The sequence below is a fragment of the Haemorhous mexicanus genome, chromosome 14 (assembly GCF_027477595.1).
Source record: "Haemorhous mexicanus isolate bHaeMex1 chromosome 14, bHaeMex1.pri, whole genome shotgun sequence".
Classification (NCBI taxonomy): Eukaryota; Metazoa; Chordata; class Aves; order Passeriformes; family Fringillidae; genus Haemorhous; species Haemorhous mexicanus.
Genome location: NC_082354.1, coordinates 1,916,919 through 1,935,376, shown reverse-complemented (window position 1 = coordinate 1,935,376; position 18,458 = coordinate 1,916,919). Strand labels below are relative to the sequence as shown.

Sequence of the window (18,458 nt, the reverse complement as noted above, 5' to 3'; positions counted from 1 at the left end):
TCAGATGGAGGGCACTGCCATGCACCATCCAATTAACCCTTCTGGCAGCTTCCATTAAAAATAAAGGGGCCTCCAGGTCCCTGCTGGAGTGGCCTATTTTACGTGAGCATCTCCTTGGTTTTGCCTCGACTGATGGAGTTCGGGAGGCAGTTATTTCAGGAAAGGGATGCTATAGATAACTGATCTGCCAGCCAGGTGTCATGTTCCTTCATTTATTTTCAATTACTTTGTCTCTGGATCTCCACTGAGAATTGCCTGGTGTCAATTCGTTTGGTCACCTCCGTGCCTGCTGCACCTCTCCGGAGGCGCTCTCCAGCGTGGTGTGATCCATCCCCAGGGGAGGCTGTTACAAAACAGCTCCGCTTCTCTTTCAGCTCCAGCTCAGCCTCTGGGCCACCCCCAGCTCTGTGCCCCTGCTCAGGGTCACCAGGGGCTCTGGGAGCAGTGGGGTGAGCAGGCAGAGCAGAGAGGTGTTTGGGTGGAAGATTCCTTCTGCTCCTCAGGGTGCCCTGATGGTGACAGTGCCCAGCCCCTCACCTGCAAAGGTCTCCTGCACAGCCCCTTCCCAAGTGCCTCTGCCTGTCCTTACATGCAGTTGACAAGGACCTGAACTTCCTTATCCCTTGGCTCATTGCTCTGAAATCTCAGCTGCTGAAGGTTGGGCCAATCATGGAATCATGGAACGGGCTAGGTTGAAAGGGAGCTTGAGGATCATCTCATTCCACCCCTGCCATGGCCAGGGACACCTTCCACTGTCTCAGGTTGCTCCAGCCTGGAACACTGCCAGGGACCCAGGGGCAGCCACAGCTTCTCTGGCTGCCCTGTGCCAGGGCTTCCCCCTGCTCACAGGGAACAATTCCTTCCCAATATCCCATCCAACCCTGCCCTCCTGCAGCTTAAAGACATTCTCCTTGTCCTGTTGTTCCATGTCCTTGTAAAGAGTCCCTCTCTCCCCTCAGGTTTCACCACCTTTAAGGTGGAGTGTCTTCACTCTTGCTTTCACTTTGGGCACTTTTTACCTGCCTGAGCTGCTCTCCAAGTGTGATCCCAGCCATTCCTGGTGAGTCCCTGCTCCTGCTGGCACCGCTGAGCTGGCAGGGCTGGTGACAGGGACTTGTCAGCAGCAGGGCCAGCTCAGCACTGACAGTGACAACAGTGGGGACCAAGAAGGGCATGATGTCATTTTCAGATCCGCTTAGAAGTTTTCAGCAGGCATGTCTGGAAAGAAACATCATTTCCCTGTGAAAAAAAGGGCACATTTGCTCTGGTTTCAATGAGAAAGAAATAAATAGAAAGCCTGGGAGTGACTGTCCTTAATTGATTAGTCATTTCTGCAGATAATAATTGCACATCAAAAGACTGAGATCTTACTGTACCATGCAAATGTCCTCATGGAGAGCAGCAAGGCACAGGGGAAGTGGATACAGGAAATAAATCCTTTAGAAACTTCCCCAGGAGGAATTTGAGTTCCACATCAGGAAAACAGTTTTGTTCTAGATGTGCCTTGAAGAAATATTCTGAACCTCAGGTGCATCCTAGGAGCAGAACACAGAGAGGAAGGAGGCCAGGGAAGACCCTGGTGAGGGGGTCTCCAGCCAGGGGAAAACATTCCTGCTTCAGAGACCAGTGGAGAGCTTTGCAATGCTCTGCAGCTGCTGCCCAGGGACCCCAGGACACCCCTCGGCCCCGGGGCTCCGAGCACGGGCACCACCGAGGCCAAGGTGAGGTAGCCAGAGGAAGAACCCTGCCAGTGACCAGGCTAAAGCCAGAAGATGGACTTCCCATCCCTGCTGGGTGTTGGGCAGCGTCCCCAGCTGAGGATCCTTGGCCATTTCATGCACAGCTGGTGCGTGCCAGGGGTGCCCAGGCTGTCCCCAGGCCCAGCTGCCCCCAGCCCTGCTCCTGCCCATGGGAGGATCCCGCGTTCACCCCACGGCCCAGTGAGCTGCCAGCCCTGCTGTCTGGCAGAGGAGGCTTGTGAGCATGACTCAGTCAGCCTCCAAAAGCAGCAGCGAAAAACAAGAATCTGCTGTGAGCTGCATCTTGATTTTTAAGCCAATCTCGTGATGTTTTGCAGGGACGGAGTGTGGCTCTGTGATACCCGGGCAGTGCTGAAACCTGCAGGCATTTTGTGGTTTTTGAGGGTGCAAATTGTCCTTTTTGTACACACTGGAGTCCTGGAGACCCTCCTTCCTTCAGGGAACAAATCCCCCACATCCCCAGGGCTGCAATCGCAGCACAAGTCACCCTTCTGAGCAGGTCATTTCTCGCCTGGGATATTCCAAAGGCTCCTAGCTGCCCTCAGAGCTGCCCCCTCAACCTTGTGATGCCTCCAGAGATTCCTAAACCTCACTAAGCAGCTCTGAGCAGTGGTGGGCCAACATAAGAATGGCCCCTTGTCTCTGCCCAGGGCAGTCTTGGCTTTGTGAGGCCGGAGGTGTGAGAGCAGAGGTGCCCTCAGCCCTACCCAGAGCATGACCATGGCCAGGCAGGAAAGGGTGTCTGATGGTGGAGAAGCCATTGTGCAAATCCCTCCAGCCTGAACTCCTGTCCTCTGGTCCCTATAGGGTGACAGCAGGGAACTGGGATGGACCCTCTGCCCAGTCCCTCTGGGCTCTGCACACCCAGGTTCCTACAGGCATCACCTTCAGCACGAGTCAAAACCCACGCGTGTTTGATTAATCCTCCATCTCCTCATCAGTATCCCTGAGGAAGCAGCACTGAGGATCCCTGGGGAGGCTGAATTCCCTGCTGACCCAGGGCACATCCACGAGGCAGGCTCGGATCCGCTCCCCTCGGAGGCTGCAGCGCAGGGGGACGGCGGGAGCTGCTTCCCTCTTTGTAGTCAGCGCAGAGACATCGGCACTTTCAGGGCATGAGTCATCTGACCTATTTAGCCATCTTAGGAAGAGATTAATGACTCCTTCTGAGGGCTCCTCTCTCTCTCCTGTCTAGACAGCCAAGCTCTGACTGCAAACACCTTCCCCGGCTCTCCTGAGCCCGCCAGGCACCTTCCCGGGATGCGAGAGATGCTCCAGCAGGCACAGGGCTGGATCACACCTGGGCATCCTCAGGGGGATCTGAGCTTGGCCCTGACTCTGCTTGCTCCGGGCAAGAGAAGATTTCAAAACCAGGAAGGTGGAAATGCACTTCTGGAAAACATGGTCCGTGTCTGAGAAGGGTTTCATCGAGCTGAGCTCGCTCGGACTTTGCTGGCTCTGGGACAGGACAGAACAGGACATTTCAGCTCTGAACAACCCCTGTCAGCCAAGGACAGCTGGGGTTTTATTCCAGGCTAAACCCTCTGGGTGGCTCAGAGCTCCAGTTCACATGGAGTAGGTGCCATGGGGTGTTCGAGCCTGGGGAGTCTCTCCTTGTCCTCACATGGATGCCAAACAGAAAATGACTGTGTAGTTCAAAGAATCACCCTAATCTTAGGAAAAAAAACCAATTTTTGCAGGTTATTGGTGATTTCTGGGACCATTGTGACTTCCTTCACACAGAAGGAAAATGTTCAAGTGAGAAATTAACATCTGTTTCAGATTACCATGGTCTGTAGGTCACTGTCTCATTGCAGTTCAGCTCCTAAGCCTTCCTCCACAGGACCACAGGAGAGAGACCCAGAGATACCAAGGGATTTGGTGGCATGAGGACAGGGAAGGCTTGGGAAGGTGACACTACAGGCACCAATAGGGCTCTAACACAGTTAACAGAAAGCTGCACATCTGGGAATGAAAGTGTTTGGCTCTGTCCAAAGGAGAGGGACTTTGGCACTGAAAGGAGCCAATGGGTGACAAATGGCCCGCAGCCATCTTTTGTTTGAAAAGCAGGGGAAGAGTGAGTCACAGCAGGGATTGGACTCACATCTGTGCTCCAGAGCCCTCAGGCAGATCCTGGATGCTGGGGATGAGGCATTGGAACCGATTTTGGAAAGCAGGCTCTGATACCAGCATTGCCACAGCCAGGGAGAAACAGGGAAACAGCCTGGGAAAAGGATTTGTGGTGAGAGATGTGCAGGGTGCTTGGGTTTAATTCAGGCCAGGGGTCGAGAAGGCTCCTCAGCACAAGTCTGGCCTAGGGAAGCCTCCTAGGAAAGGAAGAACTCTTGCAGAGAGAGGAAACAGGTTCAGCCCAAGCCGAGGGGTATGCAGTGAAGCCGACAAATGAAAGAGGAATAAGGGGGGGTGTCACAAACCATGGGACTGATCAGCCACCAAATCTGTGTGCAAGGACCTCGTGCTCTGGAGGTGCTGGGAGAAAGCTCCACCAGCTGTGTGAGAGAAGAGCTCTGGGGAGCAGAGAGCCCTCAGGATGAGGGTGTCTGCACTCTGGATAGGCAGGGCTTTGGGAAACACAGCTCTGGGATGTGCACAGGGAGCAGAGGCACCAGCCTGGCCCAGGAGCTGCTGGAGTGTGGCCCAAATTCCTCCTGGTTTGGGCTAAACCCACCTCCAAGGTGCCTTCAGCAGCTGCTGGGGAAGGAGCCAGGTGGCAGCCGCTGCTTCTCGTGCAGAAGACACCCATGGCCCTGTGGCATCACCCCCACTCCTCTGGCAGTGGGAGAGGCTTTGGGAGCACGTTGGGATCTCTGTGGGGTGACTGAAAGTCCCCAAGCACTCAGGAATTCCTTATCTAAGTCTCCCCTTCTGTGCTCCTGCCCTTTGCTGCCTGAGCCAGCCCTTCCTCAGGGATGTGGGGCAGCTGCAGCAGGGAAGCCCACACTGAATTTTGGAGGTCTGAGCATCAGAAGACTCCCAGGGGAGACCTCACGGAGGCCAGGATAGTCCCCCCAGTTCTCAGTCCCTGCCCAGCCATCCGACACCCCAGGCAAAGCCTGAGCCTTGCCCCAGCCACCATGGAGACAAGAACAAGACCACGTTCAAAATTAATATATATTTTTATTGAATAGTTGCTCTAAGTGGGCTTGTGAAGCCACCCATAGAATCACTTCTTTCACCTCAGCAGTGGTTCTGTAACAGTTATCAGCTTTGCAAGAGAAGAAAACCAAACAGAAGAGGGTGCAGTAAAATAAATAGGTTTTTTTTCTTATCTTTAAAATAAACTTTTCAAATAAATACTTTGGTTTTTTAATTTTTTTCCCCTTAAAAGGTACAAGAGTATTGTCAAAAAAACAGCCATCAGGTTATAAACATGTATTATACCTTAAAGAAAGGAACTGGAATGGAGAGAGCTGGGGAGGGATCTTTACAGGCTGTACAGAAGGGCTTTGTACCCAGAAACGCGGGATGGGAGCCTTGGGATCCTGGGCCTGTCCTGTGGAGCCCAGGGGGATCTTCCATGGAGAGCTTTGTGCTGAGGACACCAGGGGAGGAGGAGGATGAGGAGCTGCTGCCAGGAGAGCATCCCAATGGAAAGGGGGAAAGGGGCAAGGTGGAGACGGGCCAAGCTTAGGGCTTGGGGTGACCTTGGCACAGAGGTGGGACCTCCTCTCCCAGGCCCAGCTCCGGGGTGGGATTGGTCCTGCTAGTGACGAAGCCATTTGGGCACAGCAGGAGAGGGATCCAGAGCCTCCCTCGCACATTCCCGCTGCCCTGGAGGGCTGTGACCTCCTCCCACCCATCCAAAAGACTCGTGCCTGCAGTGCCCATCCAAGGAGCCCCAGGACTGTGTCCTCAGGAGATACTTCTGCAGCGTCACCCCAAGCAGGACAACAGATCCCAGCTCCATTCCCAGTGTGACTCCAGGAGGGGTGACAAGAGATTCTGGTGCTCACAGGGAAATACCCAAAGCCAAACAAGCCCAGGAGGTCCCAGCTCAGGGTGGTTTGAACCAACTGGATCAGTGAGAATCCCATGGACTCCATGGGTTCCTCAGCAGAGCCAAGCCTGAACTGGATCCTGTTAAAGACTAAGAGTGAGCTTCAGGGTGGGGGTCAGCCCTTATCACATCCCTGTCACAAACATTTGACCTCCCAGTGTCTGAGCACTCCCAGCTTTCTCCAGCCTCGGAACAGCCCAGGAAGGAGCCACAGCAGCAGTGCTGGGAACAGGAGTTTAGGGCGCAGGGGGCTCCTTTCCTGTGCCAATGCCACAGCAGCTACCCTAAAACCTGGCTCATCCCTCTCTACCACACTTCAGAGCCATTCCTAATCTCTGATTCCAGGCTTTGGCATCTTTTAGTCAATGGCATTTTTCCTCCCTCCATCAGTGTTCACCCCTGAGGATGGGCAGGAGTGAACTCAGTGGGATTTTATGGGAATCTGTGAGTCACAAAGAGCTTCCCCCTGCTCTTTGAGGCACTGATGTTTCTAAAGGATGAGTGGACAGCAGCCCAAGGACCTCTTTGGCCCTTCCACCAGGGGATGGGATGGGAGGGACACTCCAGACCGGTCCCCAAAACCCCTCCCCACCTTTGCTGAGACTGATTTGCCAGTGGGGAAAAAGGGGAGTGGGACCAAGGGAAGCCTTGGAGGAAGCAAAAAGCGTGACAGGTTCTTGCATGGATGGAGCTTTGGACTCCTGGGTGGGAAAAGGAGGCTCTGGGTGGGGAGCAGGAGGAGCTCAGGTCCTGCTCAGCAGCTCCTGCTTCCTGCTTCTTTGACACCTGAATCTCTTTCCCTGCTCCAGTCTGCCCCCACCTGCATGTTCCCTGGCAAAGGGAAGGCAGCAGCCCAGGAACGCTCCCTCCATTGCAGATCCATCCCGTGGGAGAGCAGAGGGCTCCACATGTGACGCTTCCAAAAGAAAATCAAAAAAGACACGTCAGGACAGAGAGAAAGCCCAACTGCTGGGACAGGCAGCTGCAGACAAACACCCCGAGCAGATGGGATCTGACTCACGGAGGGTGGGGCAGGAAAGGGGCTCCCAACTCCAACCAGAACCGGGGCCCTCTCTGTGGGCAAACCAAACAGCCTGGCAGCTGAGCTGGGATGGAGCAGGATGGATCTGGTCAGAGGAGGCTGGGAAAAGCTTGGGGAAAGAATCTGAGGCTGCCCACAGCTTTCCCCATCACGGATGAGCTTGGTGAACAGGAGCTTTGGATGCTTCTCCTGGGACAGCTTTTGGTGCCTCCCAACCTCGCCTGTCTGCTGAGAGCAAGGAGGGGAAATGTGCTGAGCACCCCCAGCTGGAGTGGGCAGCAGGAACTCCAGGCGAAGCCATCTGCCCCCATAAGCAGGACAGAGAACAGCAAGCTGAACTCCTCCAGCCCCTGCAGGTCCTGGACGCGGCTTTCGTGTCTGCCCTCGGTGAAAACAAAGCCCTGCTCTGGTCCCACAGCCCTTGGTGCCAGCTGGGGCTCTTGTCCTCTCCCTTTCCTAGAACCATGGAATCATTCCTGCTGGAAAAGGCCTCTAAGACCACTGAGTCCAAACATTAACCCAGCACTGTGAGCCATCACTAAACCATGTCCACAGCTTTTAAATCCCTCCCCTTCTACATGTCCAGTATTTCATGAAACGTGTCCCCCAGATTTGTCATTTCATGGAGAGGAGACATTCCAGAGCCCTGGCCGTGCTCCTCAGCCCTCACCAGGCTGTGGCACCATTCCCTGGCAGGAAGGGAGCCTCTGCACTGACCCAGAAAAAGCCCTTTAGGTGGAGGCTCCTGTCAGCCCTGGCCTCCCCCCAGCTCCTGAAGGTAACTGTGCTGCTGCTGTGTGCCAAGCAGAGCTCTGGGGAGCTGATCCATGGGCAGCCTCTCCTCATCCCCCAGCTCCAGCACCTGGGGGAGGTCACCCCGCGCTCGCATGACTTGGGAGGCCGTGAAAATGATGAAGCTTCACATGTTGAGTCATTCCACCATCAGGAGAGGAAGCAATGAATTGCAAAGATACAGAGGTGGTAACTAAATTTACAAGTGGGATCCGTTTAAAAAGGAGGAGGAAAAAAAAATCAAAGTAGAGCAAGTTGGAAAATTCTGTTCATTAGTTTTCTTTAAAAAGTTTCAATGAACTGTTTCTCATTCTCATTCAAGGGAGACAGTTCCTCCAACCCACAGGGAAAAAGGGACCTTTTCTCCCTAAAAATGCTCTCTGGTTTTTATGAAGCAGGAGTTTAATCAGCACCAATAGAAGAGTGAACTGAGCCTTCCAAAGGAAGGAGACTCTGGGAGGAAGTGTCTCCCCACAACATCACTTGGAAGTAGGGAGCCAAGCAATTATTGGCATAAGGATAAATGTATTAGCAATGCATTTTATATTTGCTGCCACAGGAATGATCTTAGAGGGGTTCACACACCTTCAGGGCATCCTCTGAGAAGGTCATGGCTTTAAGATCCAAATGATTCCAGAGTCCAGGCTGGCCTTACAGATGGACCATGCCCAAATGGGGCTCTGTCCTTTCCTAATGCCAGGAGATCCCTCTGCATCCCAGACCATCATCCTAAGATACCCACAGATCCTTCCACATCCCCCCTCGGGCTCTGGGTGAAATCAGGGAGAGGATTTCACTCACGTCCATAACATTCTCCAGCACAAACCTCCCACCCCATGGAGCCTGGAGCTCAATGTTTGGGTGCCATTTGAGTCAGGGGAGCCGGGCACAGCCAGCACAGGATTTGATGAATAATGCTTCCAAGTGGGATGAATCACTCCCTGGAACCACTTTTCCCCGCAACAGAGGGATCTTGGATCCACCACAATTTTTAGAAAGTGAATGGATGAAAAGAGGAGTCCCACAATGAGATTCCACTTCTGCCTCACCTCTCAGCCAGCACTGAATGCCACCCTCCCTGCAGAGCAGATCCCCAGACAATCTGTACACCTCTGTTTCCCCCACTCCCAACAACCTGGGAACCAAGGGTCTGGGATTAGCAATAAGCTAACTGGGAAATCATCTTTTCCAGCCTGTGCAAGTGCACCAGGAAGCCAAACCTTGTACCTGGCACCGTTCACAGCAGTATCATGAATATCATTAGTAATAGACCTACCCATCCTAACGTTATATTTATATCTACAAAAATAGATCCACAGAACTCTACAGAAAGAGGCGGCTGGGAGGAGGCAGCGGACGGGCCCTGGGAGCTGGGTCTTGGAGAAGCCAAGGGATGTGTTGCATATATTCCTCCAGGAGCACCATTCCCTCCTCTCGTGCTCACACACCTGGGAAGGGGGACAGGCAGGCAGAGCCGAGCTCCAGGACAGGCAGAGCCATCCCGGCTCCAAACTCCCCCCAAATGATGCCAGCAGGGTCACAACCAGGAGCTGGCACTACACAGACATGGGGCTGAGCCCAGGACCACCAGGAGTCCCCCAGCCACAGCACCCAGTTGGGGTTATCATCATCCCAGCAGGAAACACAGAACCCTGACCCGGATTGCAGCGTCCTCCGCTCTGCAGATGGCCCCAGGGCTGGCCCCAGGACTGGCTCCAGGACCGGCTCCAGGGCTGGCTCCAGCCCCACTCCCGGCTGTCAGCAAGTGGCAGAACCCCCTCAGCGAGATGAGGACTCCAAGGAAACTCAGCAGGGAGGGAAGGTCAGGGTCCCCAGCTTTGACACCCCCTCCTGCTCTCCGTGTCCTCCAGCCCAAGGCAAGGTGACAGAAGCCCTGCTGAGGAGTCCCCGGAGTGGTGGCTTCTCACAGTTGGCTTTGCAATATTTTTTTAAAGTGAATTCAGTGCTGGTGGAAGGTACCAGATCAGGGTTCGAGCACGGAGCTGGTGCCTGTGGCATCTGCTGGGTGGTGGGATGGAGCCAGGCGGCAGCTCCCACCTCAGGCAGCCCTCCACTGCCTGGAGAAATGAATGGCAATTTCCAAGCAGCTCCTTGTTCTCAGCCAAATCCCAGAGGGGACTTTTCCCTTGCCTTAGTCGGGCAGGAGAGAGTGGGCTGGGCTGCCTCCGATAGCTCCTTCCCCTGCCAGAAGGTTTCTAAAGCTTCCCACACCTTCTCTTCCTCTTTGAGATAGAAAAACACGGTGCCACCTCATTTTGGAGCTCACTCGCTTCTCCCAGCAGCTTCCAAGCCTGGAGGGAAGCCACTGCCACTGGTGAGACCCCTTGGCACCCCAGCCCCCTGGGGAAAGGGACCAGTGGCCATCTGAGGGGAGAAAGGCCACCCACAGAAAGTGCAGGAGAGGGAGAAAGAGTGGGAGAGGGGTCTGGCTCCCGAGGGACTCTGGCACAGGGACTCACTGACCTGTTTCCTCCCCCACGGATAAGGACCACACTGTGGGGCAGCTCCTAAAACTATGGAGAGCAGAGCCCTGAGGGGCTTCAGGTACCCTTGCCATGGGGGCAGAGCCCAAGGACCCTCTGGGTCACCTTTCCCTATGGGACACAGCCAGGGAGGGCACCCTCAGCTTGCTCTGCCTCTCCTGTTCCTCTCCTGCATGTGCAAAACCACTGGTACCCCCCAGCTCAGTGCCAGCTCCCCCGGCCACCCAGCCAGGGCATCCCAAAACCTGGGGGACCCCCAGGTCACCCGTCTCAATCCTGGAAGGTGATGGTGGGGAGGGGGGGCACTGCAGAGCAGAGGGAGCCGAGGGAGGAGGGGGATGGAGAAGAGAAGAGGAGCAAAGCCCGCTTCTCCTCCTCGGGGGGGGTCATACCGGCTTGTCCAGCGTTTTGGGGAAGGGCGTGCCACTGGCCGAGGAGATCTTTCTGCAGACCGTGTTGGTGTGGCTCTGGCAGCGGCAGCCGGGGCGTTTCAGGCCGTCATAACCCCGCTGGCAAAGTTTGAGGCACCCCAGGGTGGGAAAGTAGCAGCAGAGGCAGGGCAAGAGGAGGGACAGGACGCTCATGGCAGCCCAGCGGGCACAGCAGGAGCCCGGCCCGCAGGAGCAGGGGTCGTCGGCGCAGGTGTCCTCGTCGTCGGTGGAGCAGTGGTAGAAGAGCCCCTTGACGCAGCAGAGGCAGGTCCCATAGTCGAGGAGGCTCTCGGCGGAGCAGAGGCAGCGCTGGTTGCAGAGCCAGCAGGAGGGCAGGCTGCGGGCGGCCGTGCAGCGCGGGCAGCGGCAGCGCCCGCACGCCTCGCACAGCAGCAGGTGCCCGTGCGGCGGCGGCGGCTCCGCGCCCTTCCGCGGGGACTCCTCCGCCTTCAGCTCAGCCCCGCGGGGCTGCGTCCGCACCAGCGAGTGCCCGGAGTGCGACGGCGTCAGGCTGCTCAGCAGGCCCTGCTCGGAGGCCGTGGTGCTCTGAGACACCGAGCTGGCCGTGCTCGAGTGGCTCAGGTGCGGCTGCAGAGGTGGCATCTGGTGCTGCTGGCTGTGGCTGAGGTGCAGGTCCTGGAAGGTGGAAGACGCTAGCCGGTCCTGGGACCACTCCTGCTTGTGCGGGGGCTGAGACAGCGAGGGGTTGGAGCGGGCTTGCTGGAAGCACGCCGCCGGCCTCTCCACGTAGTTGTTGCTGGCACGGATGGAGCGGATTTGGTCGATGGACAGGACCTGCTGGAAGTCCTCGGCGGGTGGGTCCATGGTCTCCTCACAGCTGAGTTCAGCCACGCTGGAAGAGAGCTGCATTTCCAGGAGCCAGGAGACCCTGCAGCATCAGGGCACATCTAAAGATCCTAAAGGATGGGGCAGGAAGAGAGAAAATATCCCTGTTACGCCCATCCAAATCATTGAATCACAGACTGGTTTGGGACAGAAGGGACCTTAAAGCTCATATCATTCCAGCCCCCTGCCATGGGCAGGGACACCTTCCACTAGAGCAAAGCAGGACACGAAGGCTGGCTGGAGAACTCCAAATGAAAGGATTTCCAGAAATCAGACCTGGAGTAGTTTTGTGTCTGGGAACACTTAGGCTGGATGTATCCCAAAGGAAGGGCTGTCAGATCTGCCCCTCGACCCCGGCAGGCACAGCCTCTCTCCATGCTTTTGAGCCTCTCGTGTCCTTCCAGAGGATTTCCCACCCCTCACCAGCACCTCCTTCTCCTTCCCCAGGGACATATGCTGGCCCTCTCTGGAGGAGGGGAAATGGGAAGCAGTGACTGATCCAGAGGCATGACAGAGCTGGGAAAGGCATCTCCCTCAGTGCAGGGGCTCTCTCTGCTTTGGCGTTTCTCAGCACACCCTGAGCAGCCTCTTGCTCCCATTCCCTGCACACACTGGGAGCACTGGGATGGGGAATGTGAAAACAGATTCTCTAACTCTAGGCAACAACAGTGACAAATTAGAATTACTGAATCTATGAAGCTTGAAAAGCCCTCTAAGATCAGCAACTCCAACTATCAACCCAGCAGCAGCACCACCACCACGTTCACAACTGAACCATGTCCTCAAGACCCACATCCACACTTTTTTTTAACACTTCCAGGGATGAAATTGAGCCCTGTGTTTGGCCAAGGACAGGACTATCCCACAGACTTCAAGTCCTGGTGGACTGCAGCATCCCACTACCCCATCCCCTGCCCAGGAGCCAATTTGCCCCTATCAGGAGCATGGGGAAGGGCAGGTTTCCCTTCAAACCTGGCACACACACAAGGGAAGGCAGCCTTGGCACAGGCAAGCCCTGTGGTGCCCCTCACACCACCCTGCTGTGCCCTTTGCTGTTGTTTTCAGGACATGGCCCTTCCCGGGTGGCAGTGCTGGCAGCAGAGCCTGCCGTGCCCAGGAACAGCAGCACTGCTGAGGGCCATGGGATGGGGCAGGGAGGACTCCACGTGCCACCACTCCCCTTCCTGGCAAGCTTAACCACAAGGCAGCATCTCCATCTCCAAACCTTCATCTGCCAGACATCGGCAGGGAAAACCCTTGGTGGGGCTGGGAGAGGGGAGGGGAGGGAGCAGCGGGCACAGGAGACACGGGACAGCTCCGGCCCTGGGAGGGGGACACAAAGCTCCCGCTCCAGCCACCTGCACACAGAGCTGCCCAGGAGTGCCCAGAGGACAGACATCACTCACTGCATGCCAGAGTCCACCACTTCCAGCCCAGATCTCCATGTGGGATACGTGCTTCCCATGCACAGCCAGCTTCCCCGGGCCAGAGAGGACAGATCACAGGAGTGATCCCTCCATGCCACAGATGTTGCCACGGTGCCCGGGCCCGCAGGAAGACGCCGGTCAGGGGGGAGCTCCCTCCAGCGTTGCCCGCGCTTGGCAGAACAGAGCGGCCGCCACTTTCAAGTGGGTGAAGGGGCCACAGGTAGAATCTGCTCATGCAGCAGAGAGAGGCAGAGGGAAGATTGATTTTCATTAGCTAGGCTGACCTTGAGGAGCAGGGAAAAGCAAAGGCAACTCACTTTGACTGTTCAAGCAAGATCTCTTCTCTCCCATCCCCCTCTCTGGAAAGAAAAGGCAACTGATCTGCTCAGATTTGGGGTTTTCTCTCCTCCAAGCAATTCCCCATTTGAGAAGATGCAGACAGTGAGGAGTCACTCACCCAGGACACCCACAGGCGATTTGGGTACCCTTTTCTTTCACAGCAGTACCAAGGGGAATTAGGAGGGCATGGCTGACTCGGGGAAGGTTTATGAGATGGAACAGGCCAGAGGCGAAGCTCTCATGGCTGTCACCTGCTGTCACCGAGCTCCTCACCTGGGAGGGTCTTACTGAAGCACAGGCTGGAGACATGAAGCCCCAGAGCCCCCCTGAAGAGGGAGAGCCCATCTCAGCCTGCAGCTGGGACTGTGCAGAGGGGAGCAGGGAGCAGCCTCAGAGCATCCCCACATCCCTCATGACCCAGATCCTGTCGGGATGGGATCATTCAGAGAACGATGCTGATTCCACCTGGGAGCATCTGCTCACACCAGGTATCCATCCCCACTCACCTGGGCTCAGTACTTGGTCATTCAGACTTGGCCAGTGAGATGACCCCTGTGAGGGTCCTGGGGGGCTCCAACCATGGGGAGTACCAAAGGGAGAGACCCCACAGAGGTGCCTGTAGACGCAGAGCCAATGGGGCTGCTGGCCCAACACAGGCAACTCAAATCTTCTGAACACCTGGAGCTCAAGAGGCATGAGGAGACCCCTGAGCCTGGCTGGGGCAGGAGGGACAATGTGAGGAGGAACCGAGCCTGGGGGACACAGCCAGAGAGGAGCTGACCATCAGCTGTGCCGGACACTCCAGATCTGGGGGCAGGGCTCAGACACAGCATCTTGAGAAAAACAGATCTTGGGAGCCCCCCAACACTGGACCAGGGCCCAAATGCCCCCAAGCATTTGAGCTGTGATTCCAAGGTGGAGGGATCAGACAAGGACCTAAACTCACTGGCTGGGGGGATGTAAATGTCCCTGTGGGAGCCAAGGGGAGCTGAAAAGAACATCTGTGGGTCCTGCAGAGGGACTGAATGACCAGGGCTGGGACCCCGCTTCTTCCTCCTCCCCCACCCCAGAACAGCCCAGTGCCCCCCAGTCCCTCACAGCCCTCCCTGCTCCAGCCTGGTTCCAGGGCTGCAATCAGTCCATATCCCAGCCGCACTGAGCTGAGCATCCCCGGGGCTCTGCTGCACCCCTCCCTGCCTACCTGCCTGCCTGGGGGGCCTGGGACAGCGTTCCCCCAGCCTCCTCCTCCTCCTCCTCACACCCTGCCTGCCAGGCAGGCATGCCAGCCCCGGAAATCGGGCCGGCTTTATGGCCACCACCAGCCTCAAACATATAAAGTTCGTGTGATAATGGGCCAGAGGAAGGATCGTAAAAGCAAATGATTTACAGGCTGGAGGTGGCTGCGAGCCGGGGGCAAGCGGCTCAGGGCGCCAGGTGGGAGAAAATGGACCCCCTAGCCCTGTCTGGGTGCTGCGGGGTGGAGTGGGGTGCTGGGGGGGAGGCTCACTCAGCGCGCAGCCCACGCGGGGGTCTCACCTGGCGCGGTCCCGCAGCCCCTCCAGGCGCACGCAGCCCCCGTGTCCCCGGGACTCCCGGGCACCGCCGCGCCCGCTGCTCGCTCGTGTGCTGGACAACTCTCGGGACAGCCCACGCGTGACTCGGACCCACACGCGGCCCCAGCTCCACAGCGCGCACCCCACGCGTGTGCAGGACCCCAACCCCCCCCCCGCACGGAGCCGCAGTTTCCTTGCACAGCCCGTGCGCATCCAGAGACCCGCGTCCCTTCAGGAGCTGCCCACGAGTACCCAGGACCCCCTCCCGCTCGGCCCACGAGTGTCTCCCCGCCGCGTTCCGCCGCCGTCCCGCAGCCCACGCGTGTCCGCGCCGAGCGGACTCACCCCGCAGCCGCCGCCGGTCCATCCGCCCGCGGAGCCCGAGCGCGGCGGGGGCAGCCCCGGGGCGGGCAGCGGGGTAGCCCCGGCCCCGCAGCCGAGCCCCGCGCCGCGGGCAGCGGGAGCGGCGGGGGGGCCCCGCGCTCGGTGGGAACGGGAGGCTGGGCGGAGGGAGGAGGAGGAGGAGGGATGGAGGGAGGAGGGAGGGACCTGGCGCTGCCCGGGAGCATCGCGCTCCCCCTCGCTCTGCGCTGCCTTCCCGGAGCTCTTAACGCTTTACCCAAGTGGCGTCATCCCTCTGAAATGGACTCGGCCCATTAGCGGCTCCGCAGAGCCCCGCAGCGCTCCCCAGGCGCCGCTGCCGCCCAGCCCCGCCGCGGGATGCTCAGCCGCTATTTAAACGTTTCCGTCTGCCCCGGGCTCCGTGTCCCTCCCGGCGCCCCCCGGGATGGCCCTCCCGCACCCCGAGCCGGTGTTCCCCCTGCGCCCCCCGGGACAGCCCCCCCTGGGGACACAGCAGCGTCACGGGATGGGTCGGGGACAGTGTGACACCGTGGGCAGGTCCTGTCGGGCTGGGCCACAAAGGGGCCGGCAGCTACTCAGGATCCATCACCTGGGGTTTGATCCATAAATCGCCGTGAAACGGGCTCAGTCACCTCATAGAATCGTGGAAAAGGTGGGAAAAGACCTCTAATGTCATCAAGTCCAACCTTCTTCCAGCTCACCGCTTCCCAGGAGGCCCCTGGGACAGCCCAGGTGCCATCCAGGTCCAACACTGCCCTAAAGTCCCAACCCACACCTGAATGAGCCCCTGCAGAGACACACTGGGAAGAGAGACTGGGAAGGAGCTTTTCCATACTGAGACCCACAGAACCAGCCCACACACATCCCACTCTCCCAGAAACAAAAAGCTTAGACTCAAAGTCCAAGCAGGACCTGGATCTTCCATCCCAGAGGTTTTCCCAATCGCTGCATGCTTTTCCCAAGTCCCTTGCTTTCCTGCCTGTGGCTCAGGAGCACCAGGGGTCCTTGTGACCCCCCTCACCCCCAGTTATATTAAAGTAGACCAGGCTTGACAGTCCCAAAGACACAAGGCCACCCTGATGACACTGGACATCTCCTGTGGACCCCAGCAGAGCCCCCACCTTCCCTCCTCATTCCCCTCGACACTTCCAGGGTGGTCACCCATTCTTTCTGGGAGTGCTCACCAGATGAGCAAAGCGACAGCCCCAGCTCGGGGAGGGCTCAGAATCTGTCTCAGACATGTGAAGATGAGCCCACCAAGCCCTCAGCCCCCCGCAGCCAGGTGCCCAGCAGCACGGGACCACCTCGAGGTGGGCAGGTTCCCAGGCTGGATGGTAAACACAGGGTCTGAGTGCGTGAGAGCAGGATGGGGACAGAGGGGAGGAGAAGGGCCTGGAATAAGAGTGATAAATCCAGCTCTGCTGCTTGTGGCTGTAACAGATGGGGACAAACTGGGATGATCCCACAGACCTCGGAGGCTCCCTCCCAGCTGATGCCAGCAGAAGCACTGGAATCCCCCCAGCTGGGGCCAGTGACTCCAATCTCCCACATGGTTCCCAGCTGAGCCTGTGCAGTCTCATTTTTAGGTATTTCTAGGCTGAGGGTTTCTCCATCTCCATGGGATCCCACCAGGGATGCTTCTCCAGGAGTTTCTCCAAGAAGAACAAGTCCCTGACAGCATCCTTCAGCCTCGGCTCCAGCTCAGAGCCTTCTGGCTAAACCCCTCTGCACTCCCACCAGCCCCTCCTCTTCTCCCCATTGCTCTCAGTTCTGTCTTTAAAGGCACAGAAAGGATCCGAGTTGCCCAATTCCCAGCCAACTGCTGAGAGCACCTGACTCCCGGGAGCACGTGTGATGTCCTCCCTTTTTCCCAGCCCAAATCTCTCACTCCCACCTTGAGGTGCCAGTGATTCAGGCTTCCCTCGCTGGCTCACAGCATCCCAGTGCATCCCGCGTCGTGCTCAGCCGGTGCCGCTTTATTCCTCACTCGCTGCCGAGGGAGGGCCAAAAAGGCATGAATGCAGAGCTCCCGGGAGGAGTGGGAGGGTGGGAAGCACAGGGAGAATAGCAGCCTCCCGGTGAGTTATTGACCACAGCACTGCTGGAGAGGAGGGCTGGGAACCCGAGTGCACTTGCAAAGCAGGAAAGTTTAGAGTCTCCCCCAAAGGAAGGGTCTGGGATGGAGCCCCCCTCCTTAGGAGAAGTTTTGGCTGTCAGGAGACAGATGTTGTTCTTCCGGATGAGCCATGGCAGAGGAAGGTGTGAGACTTCTGCAGGTTTCTGGCCGCCTCTCCCCGTGTGGGGGGTGTGGGAGCAGGGGCTGAGCACCCTTCCCACAGCCCCCACTGTGCCTCACACCCCACGCCAGCCCCTCAGCTCACCTCTGGGCTTGGTCCCAGTCCTCATCCCAGTGGAAATCCACCACCTTGAACACCACTGGGGTCCTGCCCAAAAGGATGGGAAGAAGCAGCTCCAGGGTGTCCCATTTCTGTTTGAGGCTCTCAGTGCATGTCCTGAGCGCAGCTGAGAGCACCAAGACGATCGAGGTGGACATCCCCGGGTTCCCAACTCCAGCTGAGCCTGCTGGGAACAATGGGGCCCCAGCTCCTGTTGCAGACACCTGCATTTGGAGAACCCCCATCCCCACCAATCCTCAGAGATCATAAGCAATTTCTCCCTGCTTTGCTCTTCCCATTCCCCCTACACATCCCAAACACCCCCATAACCATGGGGAGTCACTCACTTCATTTCCCTTCCCGAAAAGTGTTTCTCTACATCCACACCTTGGTCACAAATCCCAGGGAGCTCAGTCTGAAGCTTGGAGAGCTTAGTTGGAATTTTAAAACAGTCAAGAGAGCTCAGCACCATTTTCCATACAGATTTTCCAGCTCCAGGCCTGGCTGTGCCCACAGTCAGACAATTCACCCCCAGGAATCAGCCCTGGAGTGGGCAGGAGAGCAGGATATCCCAGAGCAAGGCTGAAGCTGCAGGGTCTCTCCTGCTGCTGTTTGCCAAGCTCGGGCTCAGGGGGAGGGTAATTCACCTCCAGTTAGAGATGATGCAGGGGAGGGAGGAAAAAAAAAGAGAGGAGAAAGAGAACACGCGATTCCCCTAATTCAATCAGCCAGAAACAAGGAGGTGCTGGTGTCCTCTAATTTGGAGATTCACAGATTTTAGGGCCAGAAGGGACCATGATGCTCATCTAGCCTGACAGTCTGTATTATGTAAAAGCCACTTGAAGGCAGACAGTGCCATGAGCTTTTCAGAAGCAACAGCCAGCACTGGGGAACTTATTAAAGGACTGTGACTCTCCCGAAGTGGGGACGTGTGGCTCCCAGCACGCTGGGAGAGGAGGAGGCCAGGTACACCCACCCGGCTGGGCT

General features: G+C 57.4%; 1 protein-coding gene across 2 annotated transcripts; it reads right to left on the bottom strand.

Moving 5' to 3' along the window:
- Window positions 1–4,878: 4,878 nt before the first annotated feature.
- On the bottom strand, window positions 4,879–15,366 carry SPRY3 (sprouty RTK signaling antagonist 3). Of its 2 annotated transcripts, XM_059859130.1 has the most exons (3): window positions 15,058–15,363; window positions 10,509–11,464; window positions 4,879–6,694 (listed from the first exon to the last, which is right to left on the bottom strand). In XM_059859130.1, exons 2-3 carry the CDS (start codon window positions 11,415–11,417, stop codon window positions 6,533–6,535), a joined length of 1,071 nt encoding a protein of 356 aa, XP_059715113.1. In that variant the 5' UTR covers window positions 11,418–11,464; window positions 15,058–15,363; the 3' UTR covers window positions 4,879–6,532. The 2 variants fall into 2 exon arrangements, with proteins under 2 accessions (XP_059715113.1, XP_059715114.1); XM_059859131.1 differs by lacking the exon at window positions 4,879–6,694 and having other exon boundaries at window positions 7,755–11,464; window positions 15,058–15,366.
- Between the last annotated feature and the right edge of the window lie 3,092 nt (window positions 15,367–18,458).

Coding starts and splice junctions, on each gene's coding strand:
- SPRY3 (XM_059859130.1), bottom strand. CDS start 11,417: ATGCAGCTCTCTTCCAGCGTGGCTGAACTCAGCTGTGAGGAGACCATG. Junction 6,695..10,508: donor CCAAAACGCTGGACAAGCCG/GTATGACCCCCC, acceptor TTCTTTTGGAAG/CGTCACATGTGGAGCCCTCT.